Raw genomic sequence first — 27070 nt, forward strand, 5'->3', positions numbered from 1 at the left:
AACCGTATAATCTTCGCCCACTTTTGTTCTTCCTTCTCTGTTTCTTTTGGTTCCTTCCGAAGGTGCTGACAAACCATTCATGATAGCTTTGGGTCAGAATGTGCCAAACGATCAGCCCAACTACTATAACCCACCTCCATAACCCATGCGATCAGCCCAACTACTATAACCCACCTCCATAACCCATGCATACGACAAGCCAATCACTTCTGTCAACTGGAAACCATGAATGCTCGTCGCCTTGCTTGAATTTTGAAGGTGGTGGTAGTGGTGATGCTTCCAACTCGCCGCATTTCTTCGACAAAGGGTCTCCACACAATCCGGAATTCACCTCATACGAACTGTTTGGAAATGTATCAAACTGCCTTCCTCGCGGAATAGGACCTGTGAGATGATTATGAGACACGTCGAAAATTGCAAGAAATGTGAGTTCGGTTAGCTGCCGAGGTATCTCTCCTGAGAGCTCGGTTTGAGAAGGTCCAACAATTCAAGTTGTGTTAGATTCCCCAAGGAAGATGGGGGGATGTAGCCAACACGATTGTTGTTGGAAAGGTTGAGAACGTGAAGCCCCTTGAGGATCCCAATAGATTCTGAAATCTTTCCTCGGAATTGGTTACTTGAGAGAGCAATGACAGTCAAGACATTCAAGATCTTCAGATATATTGTCTGCACACCTTTGTTTGTTATGGTGATTGAGTAATTGTAATTCTCAAGCCAACCGAATTTAGAAACCAGCTCTTGGCTTGCTCGCAAATATGACTGATTGTTGTCCACAGCCATCATGGATCTCCAGGTTCGGAAGAAATTTGAAGGCAACTCGCCTTTAAAACCGTTATGAGAAAGGTCAATGAAGCGCAACGTGGGAAAAGAAAAGCTAGATTCAAGGTGCCTTATTGCACCATGGAATTTATTGAAGCGCAGAATGAGAACCTTCAATTCAGAAAGAGTTCCTAGCCAAAAGGGAAAAATGTCATTTATCTGATTGTCCGCGAGATTTAGACTCTCTAAAAATGAGCAGTTCACCAAATATCTTGGCACCATCCCGTGCAGTTGGTTTTCACTCAAATCGATCTTCTTTAGTTTGCTTCCTGTTTTGTACATTTGAGGAATGGCCGCGCAGATTGTTGTTTCAGAGATTTAATATTGACAGAGAATCAGTGGAGCCAGGATTTCAAGTGGGGGTACACTGCAAAAAAATAATAATAATAATACGGAGTATATATATATATATATATATATATAACAACTATAAAGTTTAAAAAGACAAAGAAAAAGAAAATTATTAAAATATAAAAGGAAAATAAAAATGAAAAAACTTTAATAAGAAATAGTTAAAAAGTTTCAATTGAGGAAGAAAATTTTGACTTTTTCTATTAAGGAAATTTAAGGAATGTGAAGAGTAAAAGAGAAAATAAAGAAAAAATAAGAATATAATTTTAGGAATTACAAATTTGAGGGGAGCACTATATAAATTTTGTCATATATATAGAAATTTTTTAAAAAAATTACCACATATATTATAGGTTGCTGGCCAATTCAGGGGGGCACGTGCCCCCTAGGCCTTCATTGACTCCGTCCCTGAGTGGAGCTTGCCAAGCATTGGGGAATAATGCCAGTCAAGTAGTTGGATGATAAATCAAGGGCATAAAGAAAACTCATATTGCACATCAGTAGTGGAATCTCTCCTTTCAGTTTGTTGTCTGAGACATTTTAAAGATTAATCGAAAAGGGTGGAGTCGGAAGTGATCCTTGCAGCATGTTAGAAGAAAGGTCTAAAATGTGCAGTCGACGCCATGGAAGGACTAAAGGAGGTTGGTCAAAGCTGGTTAGAAAGTTATGAGAAAGGTCCATAACCAACAGAGTCTCTGCACTCATGTTCCATATCCATTTAGGCACGACGCCTTGAATTCTGTTGTGAGTAAGGGCTAGTAACTGCAACTCATCTTGACTGCTCAAGAAATATGGAAACTCCGTTAAGTTGCACAAGCCCAAACCTAGGAGCTTAAACTTCGGAATTAGTGTGGCATTGCCATTGATAGAGCTAGAGGTGAGTAATGTTAGCTGGTTATACGCTAGCCAAAGAGTGGTAAGATTTTCTAGGGTAAGAAATAAGTCTAGCTTTCACTATTCCGCTCAAGTTGATAAAAGCAACTAAAAAGGCTTTGAGTTGCGTAAGATTACCAATTGAAGACGGTATTGACCATGAGAAGTTGTATTCTGAGATGTCCATTTCATTCAACGAGTTGAGATTACTGATTGAATTTGGTAGCTCCCCAGAAAAGCTTGTGCCTGCTAGTTTCAATACCACAAGTGGACGACTCCCATGGAACTCAGGCAAATAACCGGTGAGCTCTTGATTGTACCGATCGAACACAAAGCACCTGTAGGTTTGGTAGCTTAAAAATGCCTGCTGGAAATTGGCCGAGTAATCCACATTGTTTGAGGGCTAGAGACGTTAAAGAAGTAAAATTTGCCAAAATCTTAGGTATTACAGAAGAAACGTTCACATAACTGAGGCAAAGTTCTTTCAAGTCCGTCAAGTTCTGCACGAGACTTGCTAGACCAGGCTTATGGAGCTTCAATAATGGATTCAGAGAGAGTTCGAGGGAAACCAATTTGTTTAGTTGTGAAATCTCTAATGGAATTTGACCAGCAAATGAGGACGATGAGAGATTGAGATAAGTTAACCTTGAAAGATGTCCAACAGCAGATGGGATTTGAGAGTAATTGAAGTGATTGTCTACGAGGCTGAAGCCTCCAAAGATAAACAAGTTGGAAGAGGGTGCTGCTTGAATTGATAGAACCATAAAGAAGGGACGTGTTCCAGATTCCACTTGCTTGGTTACTTGTATATTTTATATTACATCATATGTAATACTGAATTAAATTTTTAATATTTAGTCGAAAATTGTTGATTGATTGAATATACAATATATAAGTAAGATTCGTATTTCTTTATTTATGTTGCCAATAAACCATGTTCGGCCGGGCCGAGTAGCACTACTTCTTTGGAAAACAGTGCTCCCCAGTCCTCTTATCATTGAAATACATAGGCCCATGAAACTAAGAAGTGAGAACGGTCTCGAGATTTATTATGATTTTGTCGCCAATGTGGACTGTCTTCAAATGGCACATGAGTTTTATTTGGTCAAATACACTCAATACTAAATTGAAGAGATTGGAGATTGGTTTTCATTTAAGTTTGCGTCTAGTTCGTAGAATAGATATTTGGTATGTTGGGTGTACGGTATATCTGCTCATTTGAATCGTACGTGCACAACACGTATAGTTTGGATGAGCCTGGTGTACAGTACGTTGGGCGCACCCAATACTTCTATTGGCGGGGTATTACATATCACCATTATCTCTGACTATTAAATACTTTTTCAGAGTTTCATTTTAAAAATATTTGGACTTTATTATAGGACCGAGGTAGGGGAATTATTAATTTTCTTTCATGTTTTAATTAAAATGCATGAATCATTTTTGTAAAATAGTGTTTTCAAGAAAAATATCTTTAATTATATATCATTCTCCATTGAGACTTGCGAGTCTCACTGAGAAGGAAGATAAACTAAAATATTATGAGACTGTCAGTAATATATATATATATATATATATATATATTGCCCAATACTTTTAACTAAATGACAAATTTTATAACTATTTGTATAAGTTAGTAAAGTAATAATCTTATTTAGTTTAAACTTGATACTCTGCTGGGTTAAAAATCACTTCTTTTTTGTTCTTTTTTCTTTCTTTTTTTTTTTCTCTAATTTTTATGTAAGTTCTAGGTAATAATAATGATATATCTTTTCCAAAGTGGAACCAAAAGTCCTGAATTTTTTTTCTTCCAAAAATTATATTTTTGAAAAATTGAAACAATTGATGAAATACATCTCTTTTTAAACTGTTGTTTCTTTATATATACTTTTATACTGTTCTAATAACTTAGATTATATTTATTATTTTATTATGTTGAAATAAAATGAGAAATACATCCTAGTCCAATTTTGTTTCAAGAACATTTGTATGTTTCAAAGAAAATTTTCCCTCAAAAATTAAATCTACCATTATTTTATTTGAGTTAATAATAAAATATTTAACATAAGCACAACTTGAGACACAGGTCTAATTCATAAATTAAAATCAAGATGGAAATGAACCAATCAACTACAATTGCCGCCAAAAGATAATAGCAAGTCTAAACCACACTCACTGGGAGATAAAGTAAAATTTCAAGTAGGAGTAAACATAGGTTACTGTTGTTTACCAAAAGAAAAGGTTTCAACACTGACCTTACATAAGCAGCAGTAGATGTGCCAAAAAAAAAAAAAAGGCTCTTTTTCACAGATGATATGTTGATACCTATTCTTCGATTAAACAGGGAACCACAGAATTATAATGCTCACCAAGACCAAATGCATGCCTGTGGTATGATAACATGATACTCGGATTCGATGAACCCGTCCCATTGTCAGATTTGTACTCCTTGCCCATCTCCACGTCCGGGAAGGATCCTGAAAATATCATGATATGCTTCTTCAGGCAGTGAGTTAAAGCACCGAGCTCCAGTTGCCCTCCCCACGCTGCAGTTGACTCCACTTCTCTACAGTAATTCTCAAACCTCTCGGCAACAGAATGCTCAGAATCTCCGTCTGTTGCATTCTCTGACAAGAAAAAAGGTATAAAATCGGATGCATGTTTCCTCATATGAGCAGCCACCATTTCTCGTAATTCTTGGAAAGTGTAAGGAGAGGAACCTCCAGATAGGAGGCCCAGCTGATCCTCAACAGCACGATAGAGGCAGTGCCCATCTGGCTTTATCTCGTTGATAGTCAATCCAAGAGGTTCAAATTTCTTTTCCAATTTTTCATTTTCAATCATTCGATCACTGACGATGTTGGTCTGTTCTTCCTGTATTCTTTGCTCTCTCGCTGCTTCTTCTTGAGCTCTTCTCTCACGCCTCTTCACACTCTTACTGGGCTTTGAATGGTCAGCCTGACTGGAAACAGAAACCCCCGCAATGGCCTTCACCAAACTGTCAAGGTTGCCTTTCTCCTTTCCATTGCTGCTGCTATAACCCAAGGAAGCAAGTTCCTCCGCATGTTTTTCTTTGAGTTTTGCAGAAAGTTTAGAGACCTCTTCTTCGACCTGCTTCTTCTTGGCTTTCTGTTCAGCCTTGCTCCCTTTAGCTGCTGCCTTTTTCATTGCAACTTCCTTGTTCTGCAGCTGGGAAATCTCGTTCCTGCAAATGCATTAACATCACCATGAATTGAATCATAGAACTCAAATCTTCCAACACTTTGAAGCATGGACGGACCTAATGCATTGGCAATGGGGGGTTTAAATTTTGAATCTACTCTTTTTCTGAACAATTCTTCTAAATGGATTTTAGAATTCACTATACAAAATATATTTTTACTATATTTTGGTCATTATGGTTACACCTCCTCATAACAACATCGACTCATTTAGAGATACCTTGTAATGTGCAATACATGAAAAGATTAACTTTCATGGAGTGACAAGCCTCCTCTCCCTCCCAAATCCCAGAAAAGAAAATATAAAATATATATAGCAAGACGAACTCCACAAAGATTTTGAAAGGAGCACAGACAAGAAATCAATACATCACCTGTGCCTAGACAGCATCTCGTCACGAGTTTCTTGTTTCTCCTGTGGCATTCCTCCTCTAACATCTTCAGAGTTCTTGTCCTCCACTTCTTGGGTATCCTCCATTTAGAAACCCTGTAAATGAGGAGGAAAATAAGGCAGGGATCAGAATCGGTCTAGGTTTTCCAATGCAGATAAACTAAAGACTTATAGTGTGTAAAAATAAAAATAAAAACCTTGGCTGCATGTACAATTCACTCACGTCAGTTCTAAATCAGTTAAGTCCTATATCGGACTGAGACTCCAGATTCCATAATAATATTCCGTCCATCAGTTTTTTTGTTAATTACGAAAAGTATGCTCAATCTTTCTAAGCGATCTGAAATTTACTATCCATTTAGTTGCATTCAGATATATTAAATATATATATATATATACGTATATGTATGTACAAACACTAAATTCTCGTTGATTCCTAGTGCTCTGGCCTTCAGTTTGTCTGCAAGCAGCAACACTATCCATGCAGATTCCAAGAGCATCACAGTAATGATGAAATATATATATATATATATGTATATGTATGTACAAACACTAAATTCTCGTTGATTCCTAGTGCTCTGGCCTTCAGTTTGTCTGCAAGCAGCAACACTATCCATGCAGATTCCAAGAGCATCACAGTAATGATGAAATAATTTTAACAAACAAATGATGGCAATAATGCTACTAAACTTTTGGGAGCATGTCAAGGACCAACATGACCTTGTAACAACACGTTCCCATTTAACCATTTTCTAATTCATATAATGATGCCAACACCCGAGTAATAATTATTGGATATTCCACAATTTGTCATGTTCAACAAAAGTCCTCCAAAACACCACAAAAGTGGTTTAATAAGGTAAAAGATGATTGGTTAAATGTGAAGTTAAATTGTCAAACCAAAAAGAGACAGGTATATCTCAGAAAGAAAAAACCACGTATATCCTAAAACTAACAAGAAGTCACATCAATACTGAATCATTAGAGCTTCTTAAGCACACAATAGCTGAATTCTAATTCAAAAGCATTAAATGGAGTTCTCAGCCGATGTTAGAGTTTCAAAGTTTTCCCAAAGTACAAGTCAAAGCAAGGTTGTTAGGATTGGAATTCTACATAGGATCGATGGGGGACAGCGTGCTTGCACGTGCCTCTCCATACCAGGCCAGAATTTTCTTTACTCTATTTTCATTATACGTTTATTTGTTATTTTATTTTTATGATGTCTATTACTCCTATTTAATCATTGTACGCATTTGTATTATTTGTGAACTTTTCACATTCAGGGTAATTTTCAATTTTCATCTCAATGTGTAGAATTAATTTTAACTACTCAAAGTTGTATAAAAGTGTAAATCCTGAAAAATATCCGCAGCAGTCTAAAGTCTTTGTATAATATTGTGTTGGATCATTTAAAATTCAATTGTAAAATTTAGGTCACGGGTAGAATCCTTTATGCATCACTATAAATTATCCATCCACATCTTTACCATATATTCATCTTCTATACTTTATCCTGCACAACCATTGGATTTTCTTTTGGGACTCTACAGGTTGCATGAAACGTATAAGATGCGACCTATTTCTATTTTCTAACAAATTTAATGTATACAACATACACACGCACACACATATATCAAAAGGTCTCGTTACTTTGATTAACATGATAATTAGAGTTTATTACACAATCAAATATATTATTATTATTATATAGTGGTATAACAATGTGAATAGATAAGCTGGTTTAGATTTGACTATGGGTCAATTAACACTGTTTTGACCAAATATAACTGTTGAATAACACCTTTTAGGGAAGGGGGTGGGACCTAGATAAAAAAGTTTTTGAGTTTCTATCCATCACTAATAAATGCATTATAAATCTCATGCTTCAATGCATGTTCAAATTATTTTATGTTAGCCCTTATATATATTATACCCTAGAAAACACATCTAGGTTCTCTAATAAAAAAAAAATATTTTGTATCAGGGGTTGAGGAGAGAACAAGGGATGAAAACTGATAATGGAGATGAGGAAGAAATTTAATGTGGTTTGGGACAAAGACAATCATCCACGGAGCCAAGAGAACTGTGAAGCCTTGCGAAAATGGGAGTACTTCTAGACTGCAACACATGATCATGTTGAGACCTCCAAGGTCGACTATTAGTAACGAGAAGAGTTCAAATTCTTGCTTTGAGTGCCAAAGGGCAGACTGCAAACATCGAAGAGAACACAAGCAGTAGAGAGAGAAGATTCTATAGCTGTTCTCAATCGAAAGATGATTATTTTTCATGGCTTCTAGTAGCACAATAAGATAAGTAATCATATTATTTCTACTTAGTTTCTACTTATGGTAGGTAGCAAGTTTATCAGGACCAGGATCCTACGTAGGATCGATAGGGGCTCCGTAGGATCACATTGAGAATCATAAGATTCTACAAACTAGTAGGAAAATAACTCAAGCTAACTTTCTAAAAAAAAAATCTCCAAAATAAATAAAGACTAAACCCAAAACACACACACACACACACACACACACACACACATATACAGGACTGGTGAATTGCCCCTGGTGTGCAAGGAGCAACATACGCGACTTCAATTTCAACCGTTGGACGAAATTTAAAACCACCAATAAAGTTGTTTTCTGGATTTTAGGGTGTCCAAAACCACCTCAATTTAAATAGCGTAGGTGTTTGAAACAAAAAGGACTCCTTACAAATAGGATGCAGTAGAAAAAATGCTATAACCGTTTGGACGCTGGAGTCTGGAGAAAGAATAATCCTTCTTCCATAAGAAAAATAAAGATGTTATACATGGTAAACTAAACTGCCTTTAACTCTATCATTGGCACCTGTCAAATGGTAGAAAGCACACTATACTATTTAGGATGAGCCAATGTTAGCATGAACTATAGATATGAACCCTTCATCAAAATATACTTCGGTTAGCTAATGTATAACTCCCTTCTTTTGATTGACCATTCACAAAAGTTGTCTACAAGCCATAAAATAATTAAGTAGAGAAGAATGTTATTTGTTGTTTACAAAATTTATCTAGTAGAACTAGAAGAGAATGCTATCTTTCGTACAAAAATATCCTGTAGAACAAGAAGAGACACAAAAGCGAGAAATACAAAACATTAAGTTTGCTGTATATAACAATTTTTTTTTCCCTTATGGAAGAAGGACTCTTCTCTCTCCAAAGGCTTATAATCATTTTTCTAGGAGTCATTTTTGGTCATCTAAGCTATTTGAATTAAGGTGGCTTCGGACACCCTAAAAACCAGAAAACAACTCTATTGGTCGTTTTCAATTTCATCCCATTATTGAAATTAAAGTAGCCTATGATTGAAATTAAGCACTAATGTGTGTATATATAAAAATACACTCCAAACATATACAACATGTATGTAGGGATAAGCTCATACAAATATCTAAAAACCAAATGCAGACACCTGCAATATGAGTTAACATTCGTATTCATCAACTTTAAGAACAACATTGTCACACAAATTAACAACAGAAAATAGCCCACCAATTGAACAAAATACAAATTAACAACAGCCTAACATAACATAATGTTTTAGGGTCTTTCCCTAGATGGATGATGATTAGAGGACTTCCAATCCATTATTCTAATAAAACCGGCGTATCCAAGATCTGTATGAACAGTTTTCTATTATTCTAATAAAACCGGCGTATTCAATCTCTGTTTGAAGGGTTCTCTAAGCCATTATTTATTGGATTAAAAAAGGATTAAAGGGGAATAACAGAATGATAACATACCATCTTCACTGACTTTTGTTTTGTTTTCTTTTTTTCTTTTTTACAAAAAGATAAATAAACAAAAAATTGATGTTTTGAAACAAACCTTTGAAGTTACGAGTCACAAGCCTTCGAGAAGTTTGTGTTGGCCGGAGTGTGCTACTGTGCTAAGCACGCCGGAGGTGGAAATCGCCACAGAGCTGCCGTAGTAGTTAGAAATAGAGAGGTTTTGAGCCCTAGGCTGTGTTTTGATTTTTACGTCTTTTATTTCTAACCTTTTTTTTTTTTCAATTTTTTATTATTATTTATTTATATATATTTTCAATTGCAATTGGGCTACGATAAGGGCTTTCTAACAGAGGCCCATTAGACTCTAAAAAACATAGGATCTTACTATTATGAAAAATAATATTTAAACCTAAACTCTCAGACAGGGATTTTTTATCACTTTGAATGGAACCCAGTGTTTAAGTTTATTCGTGATAAAAATTTAAGAGTAACATTTTTACTCTTTATATAGGCGTCCATCCTCTTCAATAATTAATCTATACAAATATCTTAGATATTAACACATCTCTTCAAAATTCCATAATGTTCCACCGTACATAAATCTATTTTTTTCCTAAAGCACTCCATACAAAAACTTGTGTATACAATATTTTAGTTTTTAATGGTTCCACAACCAGGTTTTTTTGTCTTTTCGTATTAGTTTCATATTCTTATTTATTTATTTTTTAAGTTTTACGTTCTTCATTATTTAGTTTACATGAAAACAAAAAAAAAAAAAAACAAAAAACAAAACAAAACAAAACTAAACAAAACAAAACTGTACACTTAGCTTGCACAATTGAATCACCTAGGGCAATAAGAGTCAATCTCTAAGTAAAAGTATCACCGCCGTAGATATGGTTTTAATAAGGAGCGGAGTTGGGATTTCAATTCAGGAGGCACAATGTAAAAAAAATTGCAACGAACCTGGCAAATATAAATTGTTCAAATGAAGGAGAAAAAAAAATCATTGCAAATATGCTAAATCAATGAATAGTATAAGAAATATAAGTATTTGATCAATATGAAAACTAAAATATTATTTAATAATTAATACAATATTTTCATTTAATATAGTTGTAGATCTTTTATTTTGAAAGTGATGCATGAAAATTAGACCCATTAACTTCATAAATTAGAGTACTAAATTAAAATAAATATAATGACTTTGAAAGGAAACAATTTGATTTTGATTGAAGAAGGAAAATTTAACTCTTTTTAAAGAAAATTAAACGAATTTTAAAAGTATAAGAGAAAAGAAAGAAAAAATTAAGATATAATTTAAGAAATTAAAAATTTTAGAGTGGCATAGAAATTTTCTTATAAACATAAAAATAAATTTAGAAAATAACCATATTTTATTCTAGGCGGACATGTGCCACTCCGCCCCTGCTCTTAATACTATATATTAAGAAATACTATGAGAAATATAGATTATAACATTCTTAGATTTTTTATGATTTTAGTTTTATAGCATCCCAAATATTTCAGGCTCCCCCCTGGTTCCATGTTTTTGTTACTTTTATTTAGATTTAAACCACTTGATTTTGTAAAATAAAACACCTTCTAAGTGATTAAAAACTGTTTATGGGTACATATGAAATATATATGTGCTATAATTTGGTGATATAACTACAATATTATTGCTTTGTGAATCCTTCATTTTTATTTTATTTTTAAAATTTTTACCAGCCTGACTGTTATAAACCCTTGTAAGTTAACCATGTAGAAATGGATTTTGTTAGTGGTTTTCTTCCATTTTTATTCCTATATCTTTCCTTTATATTTTTTTCATAAATCTTCCTTAAATTTTGGGTTGCCACCAAAACAACTAAGATTGACAATGTAAGAAACTGCTACAGCCCCATTGTGTGTATTGCATTACAAAATAACAAAACTAATTCAATTATTCACGGACAGCTTCAGGAATTGTTAATAGGGTAGGTTAATATTTTTTTTTGGTGACTTAATACTAGTAATAAATTTTTTTTTAGACAGTGCTAAAATTAGCTATACTAAAAAATTATTAAAAAACAATTTGGGATGGGCTTTAGCCCAACTAAATATACACACAGATCCGCCATTTACTAATTCGTATATATAATTAGTCTTCCTGGTGAATAGAAATAACATTTTACTAATAATACTTTTTTTAAACAGAAATTTGCTAAATGAAAATTTTTCATGGTTAGAACCCGAGTACACTCAACACAAGTGAATTTAGATACTTCTCATGTGTAACTATCTATAATTAAGGCGATTGCTGGATAGAACTATTTGCAATAAAAGGACCAAGTGCAAAAAACACTCTTATGTTTATAATGCATATCACACTATTCATGCAAATGACATCCTTAAAGTTTTAATTTGGTGTAAATAAGTCCCTCTGACAAATTTAAACCCTAAATTGACTAAATTACCCTTACTGAACCATTTTATAAAATATATAAAAATACATAATTTTGTAAAATGATCGAAAATGACACTATTGGAGATGTCCTTCTCGTACAAAAACACCCCTAAAGTTTCAATCTAGTGCAAATACATCCCTCTGACAAATTTAAACCCTAAGTTCACTAAATTACCTTTACTAAACCATTTTATAAAATATATAAAAATAAATAATTTTATAAAATGACACTATTGGAGGACGCCTACAACGAACAAGTAAAGATAAAAAAAATTATAAAATAAAAATAAAAGTAAAAACAAAAAACAAAAATAAAGTGCAAACTAAAAAAACAAAATTTTCCAAACTTCGAAAACCTATGCACACTGATATTGGGATTTTTTTTTTTTTAACAGTGTTGGTAAGGAAAAAAAAAAAATTAGTAGAAAAGAGTAAAATGGAATCTCAAAATATTCAAATCCTTATTCTACAAATTCTCAAAGTTTAAAAAAAAATGTTTAGAAATATATGTAGAGAAAAAAATTTAAAATATATATATATATATATATAAGGTAATGTGCACATAACATCCTTATACTATGAGATTAATAGCATATATACTCCTTGGGTATTTTCGGAAGAGTAAAAGGGTAAAACGAGTATTACAGCACTAATTTATGTCAGATAGTATATTTTTGCACAATGTAAAAAGATATGGATGTTTTTTGCTCACTTTTTTCAAATAGGGATAGAAGTGTTACACAGAGTATACTTTAGAGGTGTTTTTTGCACTTGTCTCACAATAAAATATAAAATGTATAGCTTAAGAGTTTTTCTGCAATTTTTGTAGCTCAGGGTTTATTGAAAGTTGAACAATAGTTGGATTTTTTATTTTTATTATTTTTTCGATTGTTCAAGTGCAAGTGGGAAGATTTGTTAACTTTTAGCAACCATAAGTAGGTTTAATCGTTTCTAGTTATTAGAAATGAAGCGTTTTTTATGGTCTCAAACAAGAAATAATTCAAATTCAAGATTATTGGGAATTTGGGAATAATGCATTGCCTTATTTTAGGGTGCCCATGCCTTCTGGAATGTGAATTGCCTGTAATTCTTAAGGCTATGTTTGGTACAGTGGCCAAAAAAAAAAAAAAAGAAGGGTAACAATAGTTACCATGGAAAAGAAATGATAATTTTAACCTCTTATCGTGTTTGATTGATTAATGAAGAAAAAAAAAAAAAAAATGATAATAATCATATTTGGAAAGGAAACTATGTTAATAAATTTATCAATATACCCTCCTACATTTTAAAAGATAAATTTATAGGTTGAGTACTCAAATTTTTTTTTAGGACAATCACTGGGCAAAAAAATAAAAATAAAAAATTGTCAGCTTGGATCGTCTTTAGCCTCATAAAAATAAATCATTTTTTAACCTTCTAATTGAAATGTAAAGGTTCAGATCTGGCGGTTTTCACAATAAATTTTGAAATATATGAAGTTCCCATGGTCTGTGTATACAAGAATGCTTAACCAACTACCTCTTTGTTGCCAGAATATTAAAAAAAAAAAAAAAAAAAAAAAAAAACACATATCTACGGCAAAAATAGCAACTATCAAGCATGTAAGTAATTGAAAGAAACTTTATGAACATAAGAGCAGGGTAGAACATAATGACCAGAATTAAATACCACATCAAGAGATATACTTCATATATTTTATATTATAAATGAAATATACATATATATATATATATCATATATATTTCAACAAGTAATAAAGAAAGCCATGTACATAGAAAATCAAAAGGAGTAGAAGTTCTCTTCTCCAAACTCTGACTCAAGGAAACGTACACCACTCAAAATAATGAAGAGGAAAAATACCACGTACTCTATAATGATACAGAATGCATTGAAAAACTAATTTAACAAACTAATGAAAACTGAGAGCACCACTGAAGAACATGAAAATCTATGGCTACAATTAATTTTATTATTTTTTAATAGAGACCACCAGCAAGAGAAGATCAACCAGGAACAAAAGAAACCAGCCTCCTTTGTTTCCCGCCTTCCTCAAAGTGAGAATGTGAAGGGATTAAATTGAAAGAAGAAGAAAGAACCTCCTTCTTCCTTTTGGCGCCTTTGTTTCTCAGAAATTTGCTAATTGAATGGGTAAATATGCCCTAGGACACATCTGTAATTCTAATTTTGTGTTTTATAAATACATGGCAATGTTGGTATTTACAAAATTCAATTATAAAATGTTGTATTTCCCCTCCTTTCCTTCCAATTTTGGAAGAATATGTTGAAATCCCTTTATTTTTCTCTGTTCTGTTTCTTTTCTTTCTCATATGTTACACCAAACACGAAATTCCATCTCCTTCCATTACCTTTCATTTCTTTTCCTTCCATTTCTTTTCAACCAAATGAGAGGGGAAATGGAATTCCCACAAATATATGTTAAGCATCAATTATGTGTATCTGGTAAATGAAATTGAAGCTTATATTAAAAATAGTATAAAAGTATTTTATTCACATAAACTTGGCTCAGCCAGTCTGACCTATCAAGCAACAATACCCGAGCCAGGAAGCCAGAACCCATCTGCCGTACGGCACGGCTCCCATACCTTCCCAACACCCCAAATATACCAATATTGTATATATATGTGTGTGTGGTGGTGGTATTAAATTAATATTTAACACAATTATTTCACTATAATATTCCAATAAAAAACAAGAGCCACTTCAACTTCCCAATTTTACCCTCCTTATTCATCAAAATTCCCCACCCTTTATAAACAAATAAATTGGTTTATCTCGGCTCCGTCTCTCCCTGTCTCTCTCCACTTTCTCTCTCTAAACCTCTCATTTTTCTCTCTCTACACCTGCACTGCACTGATGGAGGAGAAAGGAGAGACCTCCTCAACGGAAACCACCACCACCCACCACCACCACCTGACGATCCCACAGGGCGTGACCCAGGACGAGTTTCACGAGTTGAAACCGCTGATCGCCGAGTTCCACAACTACCGAGTCAACGATGGCCAATGCTCCACCCTACTCGCTCAACGCGTCCACGCGCCGCCCGACACGGTGTGGTCCGTCGTGCGACGCTTCGACAAGCCCCAGGCGTACAAGCATTTCATCAAGAGTTGTAGCGTGGGGGAAGATTTTAGCATGACCGTGGGGTGCACGAGGGACGTGAACATCATATCGGGGTTACCGGCTGCAACCAGTACCGAGAGGCTGGACATACTGGACGATGAACGACACGTCACCGGTTTCACGATTATAGGGGGTGAGCACAGGCTGAGGAATTACCGGTCGGTGACGACGGTGCACGGGTTCGAGCGTGACGGGAGGATCTGGACCGTCGTTTTGGAATCGTACGTGGTGGATGTGCCGGAGGGGAATACGGAGGAGGACACGCGTCTGTTCTCCGATACGGTTGTGAGGTTGAATCTGCAGAAGCTGGCGTCGGTCACCGAGGGGTTGGCACGTGATGGTGATGGTAAATAACAGGTGATGTGAATAATCAAATTAAAAAGAACTGATTCGGAAAAACAAAATTGAAGATAAATTTTATTTTATTTTTTTTTCCCCCTTCTAATTGGGGTTTCTTTTTCTTTTTTTCACGTCTGTAAGGTATTTTATTTTCTTTTATTTGGGAGTACCGTTTTATTTATTATTATTATTTTTAATTTGAAATTACAAAAACATCCCTTTTCAAATAGAATGATTTGGCGGATGCCCTCCGGCTTGGAGGTGTAATGAAAGGTAAGGAGGGCATTTTAATCAATGCAGATGTACAGAAATGACAAGGTTAAGGGTTGGTGTAATTTCATGTTGTTGAAAATTTTATTCCTAAGGATTATTTAACTTATTTATTCAGTTTGGGGGCAATGTTGTCCATCTACTCTGCAATTTTGTTACTATGGTATTACTTATTAATACTCCCTCCAGCTTTTTATTTTTGTAATTAAATATATATTTTTTTCTAACAACAATTAAATGTGCTATTTGAAAAGTCAAAATATTAAATTTTTTTTTTTTTTTTTTTTTTTTCCACCACCAATTTAAGCTTATTTCCATTGCAACATGTGGACTGTGGAGAATGAGCTTAATGTTTTTTTTTTTTAATAACCAATTTAAGCTTATTACTATTACAACATGTGGACGGTGGAGAATGAGTTTAATGTTTGTGGGTATCAGTTTTACAAACTTTTACGGAACTTTACTCGCCCAATAAAGATAGGACCATATTTGAAAATTCATTCACTATCGATATAATAAAAAAATATTAAAATTTGATTTTTGAGAAGGAACAATTAATTTGAGATCAAGGGAGTATAAAGTTTAAAAAAAGAGTAATAAGCATATGAAACACTTGTAGTGAATTATCTAACTAAATAAATTTTAACTGGTTATTTACATCAAATACAATTGAGTGCAAGACTTTACTTTCTTATTTGTTATATAATTGGTTAATTAAAAAAAATAAATCTAGCAATTCAATATAATTATACAATGCAAGAATTATTTCCTTTAAAAATTGCTAAATGCTAATAAATTCATTGACAAATTTAAAAGATATTTTTTTCCTAATTGGAATAATTTAAAAGAATTGTCAGTGTGCGTATAAGTCTAAGACTGCCCATTCAGATTTCGTTGGGGTTGGGACCCCTTTGCCTACTCGTATTGGCTCATATTCGAAAACGCATGGGCAGGCATTTAGTTCTCTGGCAAGAAGATATAGTATTGGCTCGTATTCGAAAACGCATGGGCAGACATTTAGTGTGACGTCGAATCAGGAACTAGCCTTGATCTGATATCATTGGACCGAACACTTGTCATTCGATGCAATAACTAAAGTTGTCAGGTGGGGTGTTACCGACCCACCCTTATAAATCCAAGACCCTTCCTATTTGTATCTAACATGGGACATGAATCCCTAACAACTAAGGCTGAAACGTTCAAAAGTATTTCCTTTTCAAACTCAAAGGTTGAGAACTCATAAAATCAAGCTTCCTTTGCTCGTCAAAAAATAATGTTTAGAGAATTATAAAAAATAATTCTCTTAAAATATGATATTTTTAACTGACTTGTTTGTCAGAAAATGTCAACTAAACATTTTTATAATATTTTTAGTTTTTAATTCTCAAAAAAAAAAAAAAAAAAAAAAAAATATTTGTCCTTTTAAAATTTATCCGACCAGACCCTACAAGTTTATTTGTCAAATTTTGAAAAATGAAACATTGAAGACCTAAACTTTGCTGTAGTTTATCGGAAGTTGGCACAATTGATCCCATGAGATTTTCATGTTGTTAAAAATAATTGAAAAAAAAAAAATTAAAAACAACAAAAAAACAAAAGAAGAAAAGGAAAGAAAGAAAGAAAGAAAGAAAGAAGATATTACAACATTTAATATTTAACAGAAAAGGGACCATTTGGAGGGGATCTGTGTCAGAGTGTGATTGACCTGGACAACCTCGAGGGAACAAAAAAAAAATATATATATATATATATAGAGAGAGAGAGAGAGAGAGAGGATTTTAAAGTCATGTATTTACCTTTTAACAACTTGTGTTACAGTGACTACACAACTAGAACTAAAGATTCTTTTCTTTTGTCCAAAAGGACCAAATTAAATTAACCTCTTAGTTTTACAATGACTATGCAACTATTATACTAATAAATATAAGATTTTTATTTTTTTTCTTTATATACTCAACTAATATATAGGACCAAAAAGGTGCTGCCCCAAAAAAACAAGGAAAAAAGAAACAAATTTGGAAATAACCTGAAATTTTAGAAAAAGAGAAAAAAATTGAAAAAAAATTAGCAGCAAGTTATATAATTTTTTTTTTCCTAGCTAGTTAAAGCTTTATAATTATGTAGCATTGAAGTGAAATAATGCTTTAAATTAATTCCGATTTGGTGTCGGCATAGAGTTAAGGTTTTTATTTTTTTATTTTTTTGATAAATGGCATAAACTTCGTCTTATGGACCAGAAAGAGTTCACTACTCTAATTAACGGAAAACTTTTTCATCATAAAAGAGAGGCAATAAATTAATCCCACTGACCATTGAAAAATAAAAAATAAAAAATTTAATCCCACCGTTTATAAACTCTATTTCGGGGGAGAGAAATGTCATGTAATAAGACATTATTTTTTGTTATACCAGACACAATCTAAGAATAAGTTGCTAGGGATTATTATTTTGTTCCAATAAAAAGACTAGTAAAGCTTAAAAATATAATTTTAATATTTAAATAGCTCAACTAACTTAGTTAAAGGGCAATAATGTTATTGAAGTGTCTTTATATAATAGTAATTTTCTTTTCTCAGCGGAGGCAACTATAAGGTAGCTCCATCCCTCCAGAGCGCTCGCGGAACGAGAACGCGTTCGAAGCGTAAGAGCGACATTTATTAAAAAAAAATTATATGACTTAAATTTAAAATCATTCAAAAAAATTATTATATAATTTCAAGCGATAAATATGTCAACTTTATTCGGATTATAATTTGCATCATTGCATGTCATGGGATCAAAAGAGTATATAATTTGTTATGTTTTTTTAAAATCTTGGGGACAAGGCAAGAGGGTATACTTTATAGTGTATAGTTAAGTGTGGTGAAATATCTAGGGGTGCTCAAAAGATGCTCATTTCTGGTAAGTTCTCTGGACACTAGGTCCCTTATTCTATTTTGAGCCAAGGTTTGAAAAAAACCACATTTTATTTTTCTTTTGAACAGAAGGTCTCCGTGATTTGTTTTTACAACTGAAGGTATTATATTATACTGTGTATATATATATATATAGATATAGATATATATTCATGAACCCTACCACGTTCCTCCTTCTATTGAGCCCTCTTCAAACGATAGTACAAGTCAAATTGATGGAGATTTGTCTGTTCGGAATCATGTCAGTTCGTGATCATCTCCAAGATCCGTCATGGAATGATTTAATGTTTCCTTGGTAGACTTCAAATTAACTTGAATTACAGTATAATTAGCGTGGAACCTTAGGTAGCTCTATTTCCTTCAAGACCATATATATATATATATATATTATGGTTCGCAGTATCGAGCAGGTCGCGATATTGATTACGATCGTAATGTAACGAACTCAGACAAAATTAGTATAAACTGATCAATACGGATCGCGAATCAAATTTATAAAAAGATTACGTATCAGACTATACGACGAATCATGATATATATATATATACACACACTTGTATAATGGTTACTTTAATAGATTCAAACTAAGTCCATTTTTATGTGAAAGGCACCTCTCAAGCACCATCTAACTGAAATAAGTTTTAAATGCTCGTATAAATTTAACGTCCATATATTGACTACAATATTTATCAGGCTTCACGTTATCTATAACAAACCGGAATAAGCTTCAACTTTTAGGTAGTAGCCCTCATTAGTCATTTATAATATTAAATTTTATCACACATCACTATGCATAAGGATGTAACATGTTAGATAGAATAATAATCATATTATATATAAACAAAGTAGTCAACTGTGCAACTAATATTAATAATTTAGTAGACGGTATACTGAATCCAGCTGTGTTCTCACGTTTGTGTCTCAAACAGCATCATATTATACAATATAATATAAGATAATATATTGCTATAATGTGGAACATGTTCTTTTTAAAGCCAAAATGGAGGGAATGTGTACGTCGAATCCAACTCAACTTCCTTGGCTATTCACCAAGTGATGCTTTGCATGCATTGTGTTTTCTTATAGCCAATTCAATGCGATATATGTAAGATGAACTTATATTCTGAGCTGCTACCAAGCTGTACTCGTGCAAGTGTGTGTATATATAAATGTGTGCGTATATATATGTGTGTGTGTGTGAAATTCACTATAATGGTCAGCTTGTAATTAATTACCATAGGGATAAGAAGTCAAAGAAGCAACTTGACTTGCATATATAGATAACAATAATTGCATGTGCATGCCATACAAACCTCTAGGCATTGCGCGGCGGTCTCTCTCTCTCTCTCTCTCTCCCCCTCTATATATATATATGTATATATATACACACATGAAGACTAGGGAACATAGCTTTCTATACTTGTATTTGGAACTATTATAATATTATGAGAGAGCATTTGAAGAACATAATATTCAACTTTCTTAATATAATTTTTGCAATTCAATTGACATTCCCAACTAATTTGTAAGGTAAAAAAGAAAAAAAAAAAAAAAAGTTACTCTTTCTTTCCTAGATCGAAGACTTAAAATAATTTGAGAAATTTTATCCATTTAATTTAATGTTTTTGACATAAATATTAATACATGGAAAATTCTATTCAAGGAATTAGAGTGTGTAAAAAGTATTATTGTTACTTAAATAACATTTACTAAAAGAGAAAAAAAAAAATTGAATATTTTGAGGATTGAAATTTATTGGTAATATCTCAATCTAGGTTTGGATTGGATAGAATGTGGTGTGCTAGTGGGGGCAATTTAGTAGGCAACTGCTTTTCATAAAAAGGTGTATGGACAATGAAAACACTATGTCTTGATCATTCGACTTTTCAAAATCCCTTTGAATATCCATGAACTCATCGATGGATGTGATTGAAATATATACATATATATATATATATAATTGTTAATGCATCTAATAATAGGTCCATGCCTCCATGGCCAATGAACTTTAAATAATAAAGATCACACATTTTGGAGAAAACTCTTCTTATTGATGGGATGGTCAAGACCACGTAAAGGGCACTCCCCCACCCCACAAAGAAGTCCGAGAAAGTGACTTCCTCTTTCTGGTAGGCGAGGGGGCTTTTTAGTGCCAATGCTTTTTAGTGCCAATTCAAGTTGCCAACTTGACAATAAAACAATATATATATATATATATATATATATATATATGAGAGAGAGAGAGAGAGAGAGCCGGGGGGGGGGGTTAAAGGTGACCACATAAAAAGCTACCAGCATTTATTTAGAAAAATATCTAGTGACGACTCACGAAAATAAATATATATTTTTATTTAAATATGTTAGAAATATAGGGAGACTATAATGTCGCACAAGCTATGCTAGGTGAGTGATGGACGAGTTATCTACCTATGGTAAGTGGGTAGGCTGGGGCGAATTTAGAACTTTAGGTAAGTGAGGCAAAATTGAAATTTTATAATAATTTCAGGGGGCTATTAGTAATATTTTAGGGGTATATAGTGAAAAATGGAAAAAATAGCATGGTATATTCGTAAAAAATTAAAAATTCAGGGGGGGCAATTCCCCCCTCCCCAACTTGCTAATATGTCCGTCCCTGTAGGTAGGTGAAGACGGTTACAGTAAACGCTAAACTTTTGGATTATATACAATAAAATTCAACAGCCCCCCTCAAAGTCAAGCTGGATTATTTGAAACTATCTTGAGTTTGATAAGATCCCGTAAGCGGCCTGGCGGAAGTGATTTGGTGAAGATATCTGCTATCTGGCCCTGATAAGTAATGAACTGTAATTGTAAAGTCTTCTTAAGAAAATGATGACGAACAAGACGGCAATCGATCTCGATGTGTTTAGTGTGCTCGTGAAAAACATCATTGTGTGCGATATAGATTGCATTCCTATTTTCAGAATAAATTGGAGTGGCAGCAGATGAAGAAACTCTCATGTCCTAAAGGAGCCAACACAACTAAAAAAGTTTAGAAGTAGTATCAGCAAGTGTCATGTACTCAGCTTTTATACTAGACCGAACAACCACAGTCTGCTTCTTGTTGCGCCAAGAGATGAGTGAATCACCAAGAAAGAAACAAAAGCCTGTAGTGGAACTACGATTTATGGGATCTCCCACCTAGTCTAAATCTAAATTGGTATAGAGAACAAGTGATGATTGAGAAGAGAAACGAAGCTCATGAAACATAATGCCTTTGAGGTAGCGAAGGATGCGAAGAACTGCAGGAAAATGAGTATATATAGGGGCAGCCATGAACTGACTAACTATATGAACGACATGAGAAATGTCTAGACGGGTGACAGTAAGATAAACAAGATTACCAACCAACTGTCGATACAATGTACCATCCTGAAGAGATTCACCATCATGTAGATTCAATCTTGTAATGTGCTCAAGTAGTGTATCAACAATCTTACTGTCGGTTCAGCCGGCTTTTAAAAGAATATCTTATATGTATTTTAACAGTGTGAGATAGTAATCAACTGTAGCTATAGTGATCTCAAGGCTGAGAAAATAATTGTTAGGTCAAAGATCCTTCATCTGAAACTGATGACTAAAAAATTGTTTAAGTTCCTGAATTTCCTGTATATCATTCCCCGTGAGAATCATATCATTAACATAAAGTAAGAGAATGATGATACCATTGGCAATACGCCGAATGAACAGAACTGAATCATATTAGCTAGTAAAGTAACCAATGCAAGATATAGTTGAACTGAACTTAGCAAACCAAGCTCGAGGTGTTTGTTTGAGGCTATACAGAGCACGTCTGAGTCGACACGCCTTATTAGGAGGACGATGATAACCTAGAGAAGGCTGCATGTAAACTTCTTCCAGTAGATCACTATTGAGAAAGGCATTCGTAACATCTATCTAAAAAAAGTCTCCAATGATGAGAAACAACCATAGCAATAAAAGTACGAATAGAGGGAAGTCAAGCAATATGAGCAAATATCTCCTCAAATCAATGCCAGATTCATGTGTGAACCCTCTAGTAACAAGTCGAGCCTTGTAGTGCTCAACAGAGCCATCTGAATGAGTCTTGATCTTGTACACCCATGTACATCTTACAACAGACTTTCTAGGAGGCAAATCAACCAAATCCTTTGTTTGAGTTTTGGTTAGTGCATCTAACTCTTTTTTTATTACTTGCTGCCATAAAGGGGTAGAATATGCCTCACAAAAAAGTGTGAGGTTCATGTAAGGTTACAAGGGCATGATAACAATAGAAATCACTAAGATGTGCAGGTGGAGCTCTTACCTGAGTGGAATGACGAAGACCCAAAGTAGATATATGGTTAAGTACCTCGGATGAGTCAGATGACTGGGACTCGGTCGAAAATGATATATGAAAAATGTTAGGGGAATAAGAAATGTATTATTCGAGACATTAAATTTGGTCAATGTATGAAACATCTTGTATTCCCAGAAGACAGCATAATGAGATATTTTGAGCAGGGACGGAGCCAGGATTTTAAGTCAGAGCGGGCACATTGTACTTGATAAAAAAATGTATATATATATATATATATATATATATATATATATATATATATATCAACTAAGATAGCAAATATATATTGCACACAGCACACACATATATAATCTTAAATAAAAAGAACCAAGACAAGAACCAAAATATCGATTGATAATATTTTTTTATTAAATATGATTACAATTATCCTCGACGGGTTTTCATATTTTGAAAACGATGCATGATAGCTTCGTTATCTATGCCACTGAATATATCTCTTTCTATATATACAACCAAGCTATCATTCATAAATTGATTTCCCATACGATTACGCAATTCATTCTTCACAACATTCATAGCAGAAAATGTCCTCTCTACTATGGCAGTTGCAACTGGCAAGATCAACCCCAATGTCACAAGCAAATACACCAACGGACATACCTTGTTTCTTCTTGTCTCAACCATTCGTTTTGCAAGAGTGGGAATTCCTTTCAAACCTGCAAAGCTACCATCAAAGCGTACATAAAAAATATAAGTCTCAAGTTGACCATCAAGATTTGTGAGTTGAAGTGCAAAAAATTCTTTTGGATAAAATTTAGCAAGGCGAATTAATTTTTGCTTGTCAAAAGCAATGAATGCATCATCTGGACATAGACACGTCACACAAAGAAGTAACTCAGTATTTGCCTCATTGAAACGACTATTTAGCTTTTGAAGTTGCAAGTCTATAATAGAATAAAATAAATCAACACGATAGTGATGGAAATTTGTCGTTTCTTGAGCTTTACGGCGTGATCGTCCTCGAGCTATGAACATATCATCCATGTTAGGAATATCAATCTCATGTTTCTTACAAAAAGAAGAAACTTGATCAAGTAAAGAATCACATCCATCCTCCCTCATAATTTGCAATCGTTGCTTACATACTTTGACTAAGAACATGGCATTCATAATATCTTGATCTTTCCTTTGCAGTACTTTTGATAATTCATTTGCAATTTCCAATACTGTCCTCATTAAATAGATACTAAATACGAAACTAAAGCATTGCATTGACTCGAGCAGAATATTTGTTTCACCTCTTTGATCGGAACTTAATCCATTCTCTTCGATATTCTCAAGAACACCAATTATAGATGGAAACATCGTAATCAAGCTAGTTAAAGTACCATAATGTGAACCCTAACGAGTGCCTCCAGAACGTATAAGGGAAATGCTCTGATTTAGGCCTCACCTACTTGAAAGCTCGCCTTTGTTAATTCCCTCAATAACTTTTGCAACTTGTTTCTCTCGAAGCATATCACGACGTTTACATGAGGCTCCAACTACATTCACTACATTACCAAGTAACGTGTATAGAGTTGAAATCTGATAATGTTTCTTTGTCACACCCACAAGAGCCAACTAAAGTTGGTGAGCAAAACAATGAACATAAAAAGCAAATTTATTCTCTTTTAGAATAAGCGCTTTGAGACCGTTAAACTCGCCTTGCATATTGCTAGCCCCATCATAACCTTGCCCACGCAGTCTAGAAATGCTCAATCCATGTCTAGAAAATAAATTATCAATAGCCGTCTTAAGTGAAAGAGCGGTTGTATCCATAACATGTACTATACCAATAAAACGCTTGATGATACTTCCATTCTTCACATAACGTAAAACAATTGCCATTTGCTCATTTATCGATACGTCCCGAGATTCATCAGCTAAAATAGAGAAAAATGCATCTCCAATATCTTTGATGATAAAATTGATGACCTCTGTTGCAGCGGCATTAATAATGTCTTTTTGAATATCAGGTGACTTTAATTTCAAATTTGATGGAGCATTTTCCAATACAACGGCTCTAACATTTTCATTGTGACGGGCATGAAATTTCAGAAGTTCGAGAAAATTCCCTTGATTCTTTGAATCCTCAGATTGCTGCGAAATCCAAGTCCTTGTTGTAAAAGATATCTGATACATTCAATTGATGCATTCAAACGAGTTCGATATACACTTCGAGCTTGGTCTGACTGCTTGGAAAAACTTGTTTGAATGTGTTGCTTTTGGTTCATCAAATCTTGATACGATCTCCAAGCTCGGTTATGGGCATTATCGGGGCCTCCAACATGAATTTTAAATTTTCTTTCTTCTCCCAATTTGAAAACCCCTCACAAACAAAGGAGTCACCACCTGCCTATTCTCCAATTTCTGGCTTGAAAAGGTATCGGTATAGACAAAATGCGGCATCTTTGGCTATACTATATTCTAGCTAATTAGAAAATTCATTAAACCAAGCAGTGTTAAAACGCCGTGACTTTTTGCTGAAACTCCTAAAGGGGAAAGTATGATTTCGAGGTTGACAAGGACCCTTTTGCACATATACTCTATGAATTTGGTCTCGGTCATTAGGATTGTAATCCAAGATTCGAGGTCGTAGTCCAGGATCTGAAGGAAGATCCTCCAAGTTGATTTCAGAACGTCTTTGCTTTGAACTCTTATCAGTTCTCTCAATGAGGGGCATGGGGGCTTTCAAACCTAAATTTCTTGAAAGAAATTTATCCATATCTGTTTCAAAAAATAGACTTATTTACAAACAAATTTAATTTGAATAGACTTTACGTCTCAAGAAATTACAATTACCTAATATTGGAAATTAAATTAATAAATTTTATTATTATTATTTTTACCAAATTAAGAATCCCCAATTAATTATAAATAAAGTTTGCAACATAATTATGCAATATGTTATACATTTGTTATCAAGTCGTTAAAGTGCATAACATTGGAATTCCCAGTTAATTATAAATAAAGTTTGCAACATAATTATGCAATATGTTATACACTTATTATCAAATCGTTAAAGTGCATAGCATTGGTAAAAAAAAAAAAAAAAAGGGCAAGTCAGCAAGGTGTACCTTCTTGAAAAAGTCCTACACTTTTGGAACAGGAAACCTATAATTGTTCTAAGTGAATGAATGTGAAGAGAAAAAGAGTGAGCTGATGAGCGCAATAACCTGCAAATTAGAATATAAAACCTAACTTAGAGACAAGTAAAACACATTGTGTGGCTAACTGTAACAAGCAACTACAATATACTTAATTTTTAAAAATTAAAAATTAAAAATTGCATATATAGCAAAGTTAATAAATTCCTCTACAATTCTGAATTCAAATATTTAATCTAATATGAGACAATGAGACTAACAAACATAATTGTTTAAAGGTTTATATGATAAAGAAAATTCCAAGTCATTTATTGTCATTTGTCCAAAAAAAAAAAAAAATACTTATAACAAGATGTTAGTTAGTTATAGAACAAAATTCAGTAAACAATTACATCATATGATTCATATCAATAGAATTTGTATTCCTCTTATTGATTTAAGATTCTAATTTAAGTAATTTAATCACACAAATATTTGAAAAAAAATTACTATTAAAATATTGTGATATATTTATTGGGGGACATAGAAAAATTGTGGCAGCCCACTGGCCATGATTAGCACTTGGGTTTCACTTGTTAGGTGTCGGATTAGGGAAAAAAACTAAAAAGAGTAACCTTAGTCTTTAATATATAATAAAAGGAAGGAAATTATGAAAGGAACTTTTAAAAAGAAAAATTTTAGGGTTTATTATTTATTTTTTTTTCGGAAGTTTTTTTTATGTGTATTCATGATTCCGTGTAATCTAGACGTTATTTTGTCGTTAAATATTCTATTAAGTAAAGCATCTTAAGATTCTTATTTGATTTGTTAATCTGGCAGTAAATACATAGGCATCAGTGTGAAAATTGGAATGTTCTTCTTATGGCAGGTCTGATAGAGTTTTTTTATTTGAAGAATAGAAGAAGCATAAAAGAGGAAATAGAAAAAGCATAAAAGAAGAAATAAAAATAAAAATATAAGGAAAATATTGAAGAAAATATATAAGGCCATAAGGGGGTACTGCCGTATTGGGTACCTGTGTCGATGAGAAGCCTCCCAAAGAATCGTTGTTATTTTTCAGTCGGCGATTCAGTCTTCCATAGTA

The 27070-nt window shown here is 33.5% G+C and overlaps 3 protein-coding genes and 1 pseudogene across 3 annotated transcripts; 1 reads left to right on the top strand and 3 right to left on the bottom strand.

Moving 5' to 3' along the window:
• Positions 1 to 163: 163 nt before the first annotated feature.
• LOC132305114 (receptor-like protein 37) lies at positions 164 to 2807 on the bottom strand. Its single transcript, XM_059802794.1, has 4 exons — positions 2493 to 2807; positions 2182 to 2446; positions 444 to 950; positions 164 to 384 (listed from the first exon to the last, which is right to left on the bottom strand). The coding sequence occupies exons 1-4, from the start codon at positions 2805 to 2807 to the stop codon at positions 164 to 166; spliced, it is 1308 nt and encodes a 435-aa protein (XP_059658777.1).
• Positions 2808 to 4193: 1386 nt separating this feature from the next.
• LOC132303522 (OVARIAN TUMOR DOMAIN-containing deubiquitinating enzyme 5) lies at positions 4194 to 9676 on the bottom strand. Its single transcript, XM_059800810.1, has 3 exons — positions 9524 to 9676; positions 5639 to 5751; positions 4194 to 5248 (listed from the first exon to the last, which is right to left on the bottom strand). The coding sequence occupies exons 2-3, from the start codon at positions 5740 to 5742 to the stop codon at positions 4369 to 4371; spliced, it is 984 nt and encodes a 327-aa protein (XP_059656793.1). The 5' UTR covers positions 5743 to 5751; positions 9524 to 9676; the 3' UTR covers positions 4194 to 4368.
• Positions 9677 to 14691: 5015 nt separating this feature from the next.
• LOC132302261 (abscisic acid receptor PYR1-like) lies at positions 14692 to 15742 on the top strand. Its single transcript, XM_059799111.1, has one exon. It carries the CDS (start codon positions 14750 to 14752, stop codon positions 15368 to 15370), a length of 621 nt encoding a protein of 206 aa, XP_059655094.1. The 5' UTR covers positions 14692 to 14749; the 3' UTR covers positions 15371 to 15742.
• A 7518-nt stretch (positions 15743 to 23260) lies between these two features.
• On the bottom strand, positions 23261 to 25604 carry LOC132305115 (uncharacterized; annotated as a pseudogene).
• Positions 25605 to 27070: the final 1466 nt, after the last annotated feature.

This window comes from Cornus florida, unplaced genomic scaffold, assembly GCF_030987335.1.
Source record: "Cornus florida cultivar Cherokee Brave unplaced genomic scaffold, ASM3098733v1 CherokeeBrave_3.0.0_Hap2_Chr04, whole genome shotgun sequence".
Classification (NCBI taxonomy): Eukaryota; Viridiplantae; Streptophyta; class Magnoliopsida; order Cornales; family Cornaceae; genus Cornus; species Cornus florida.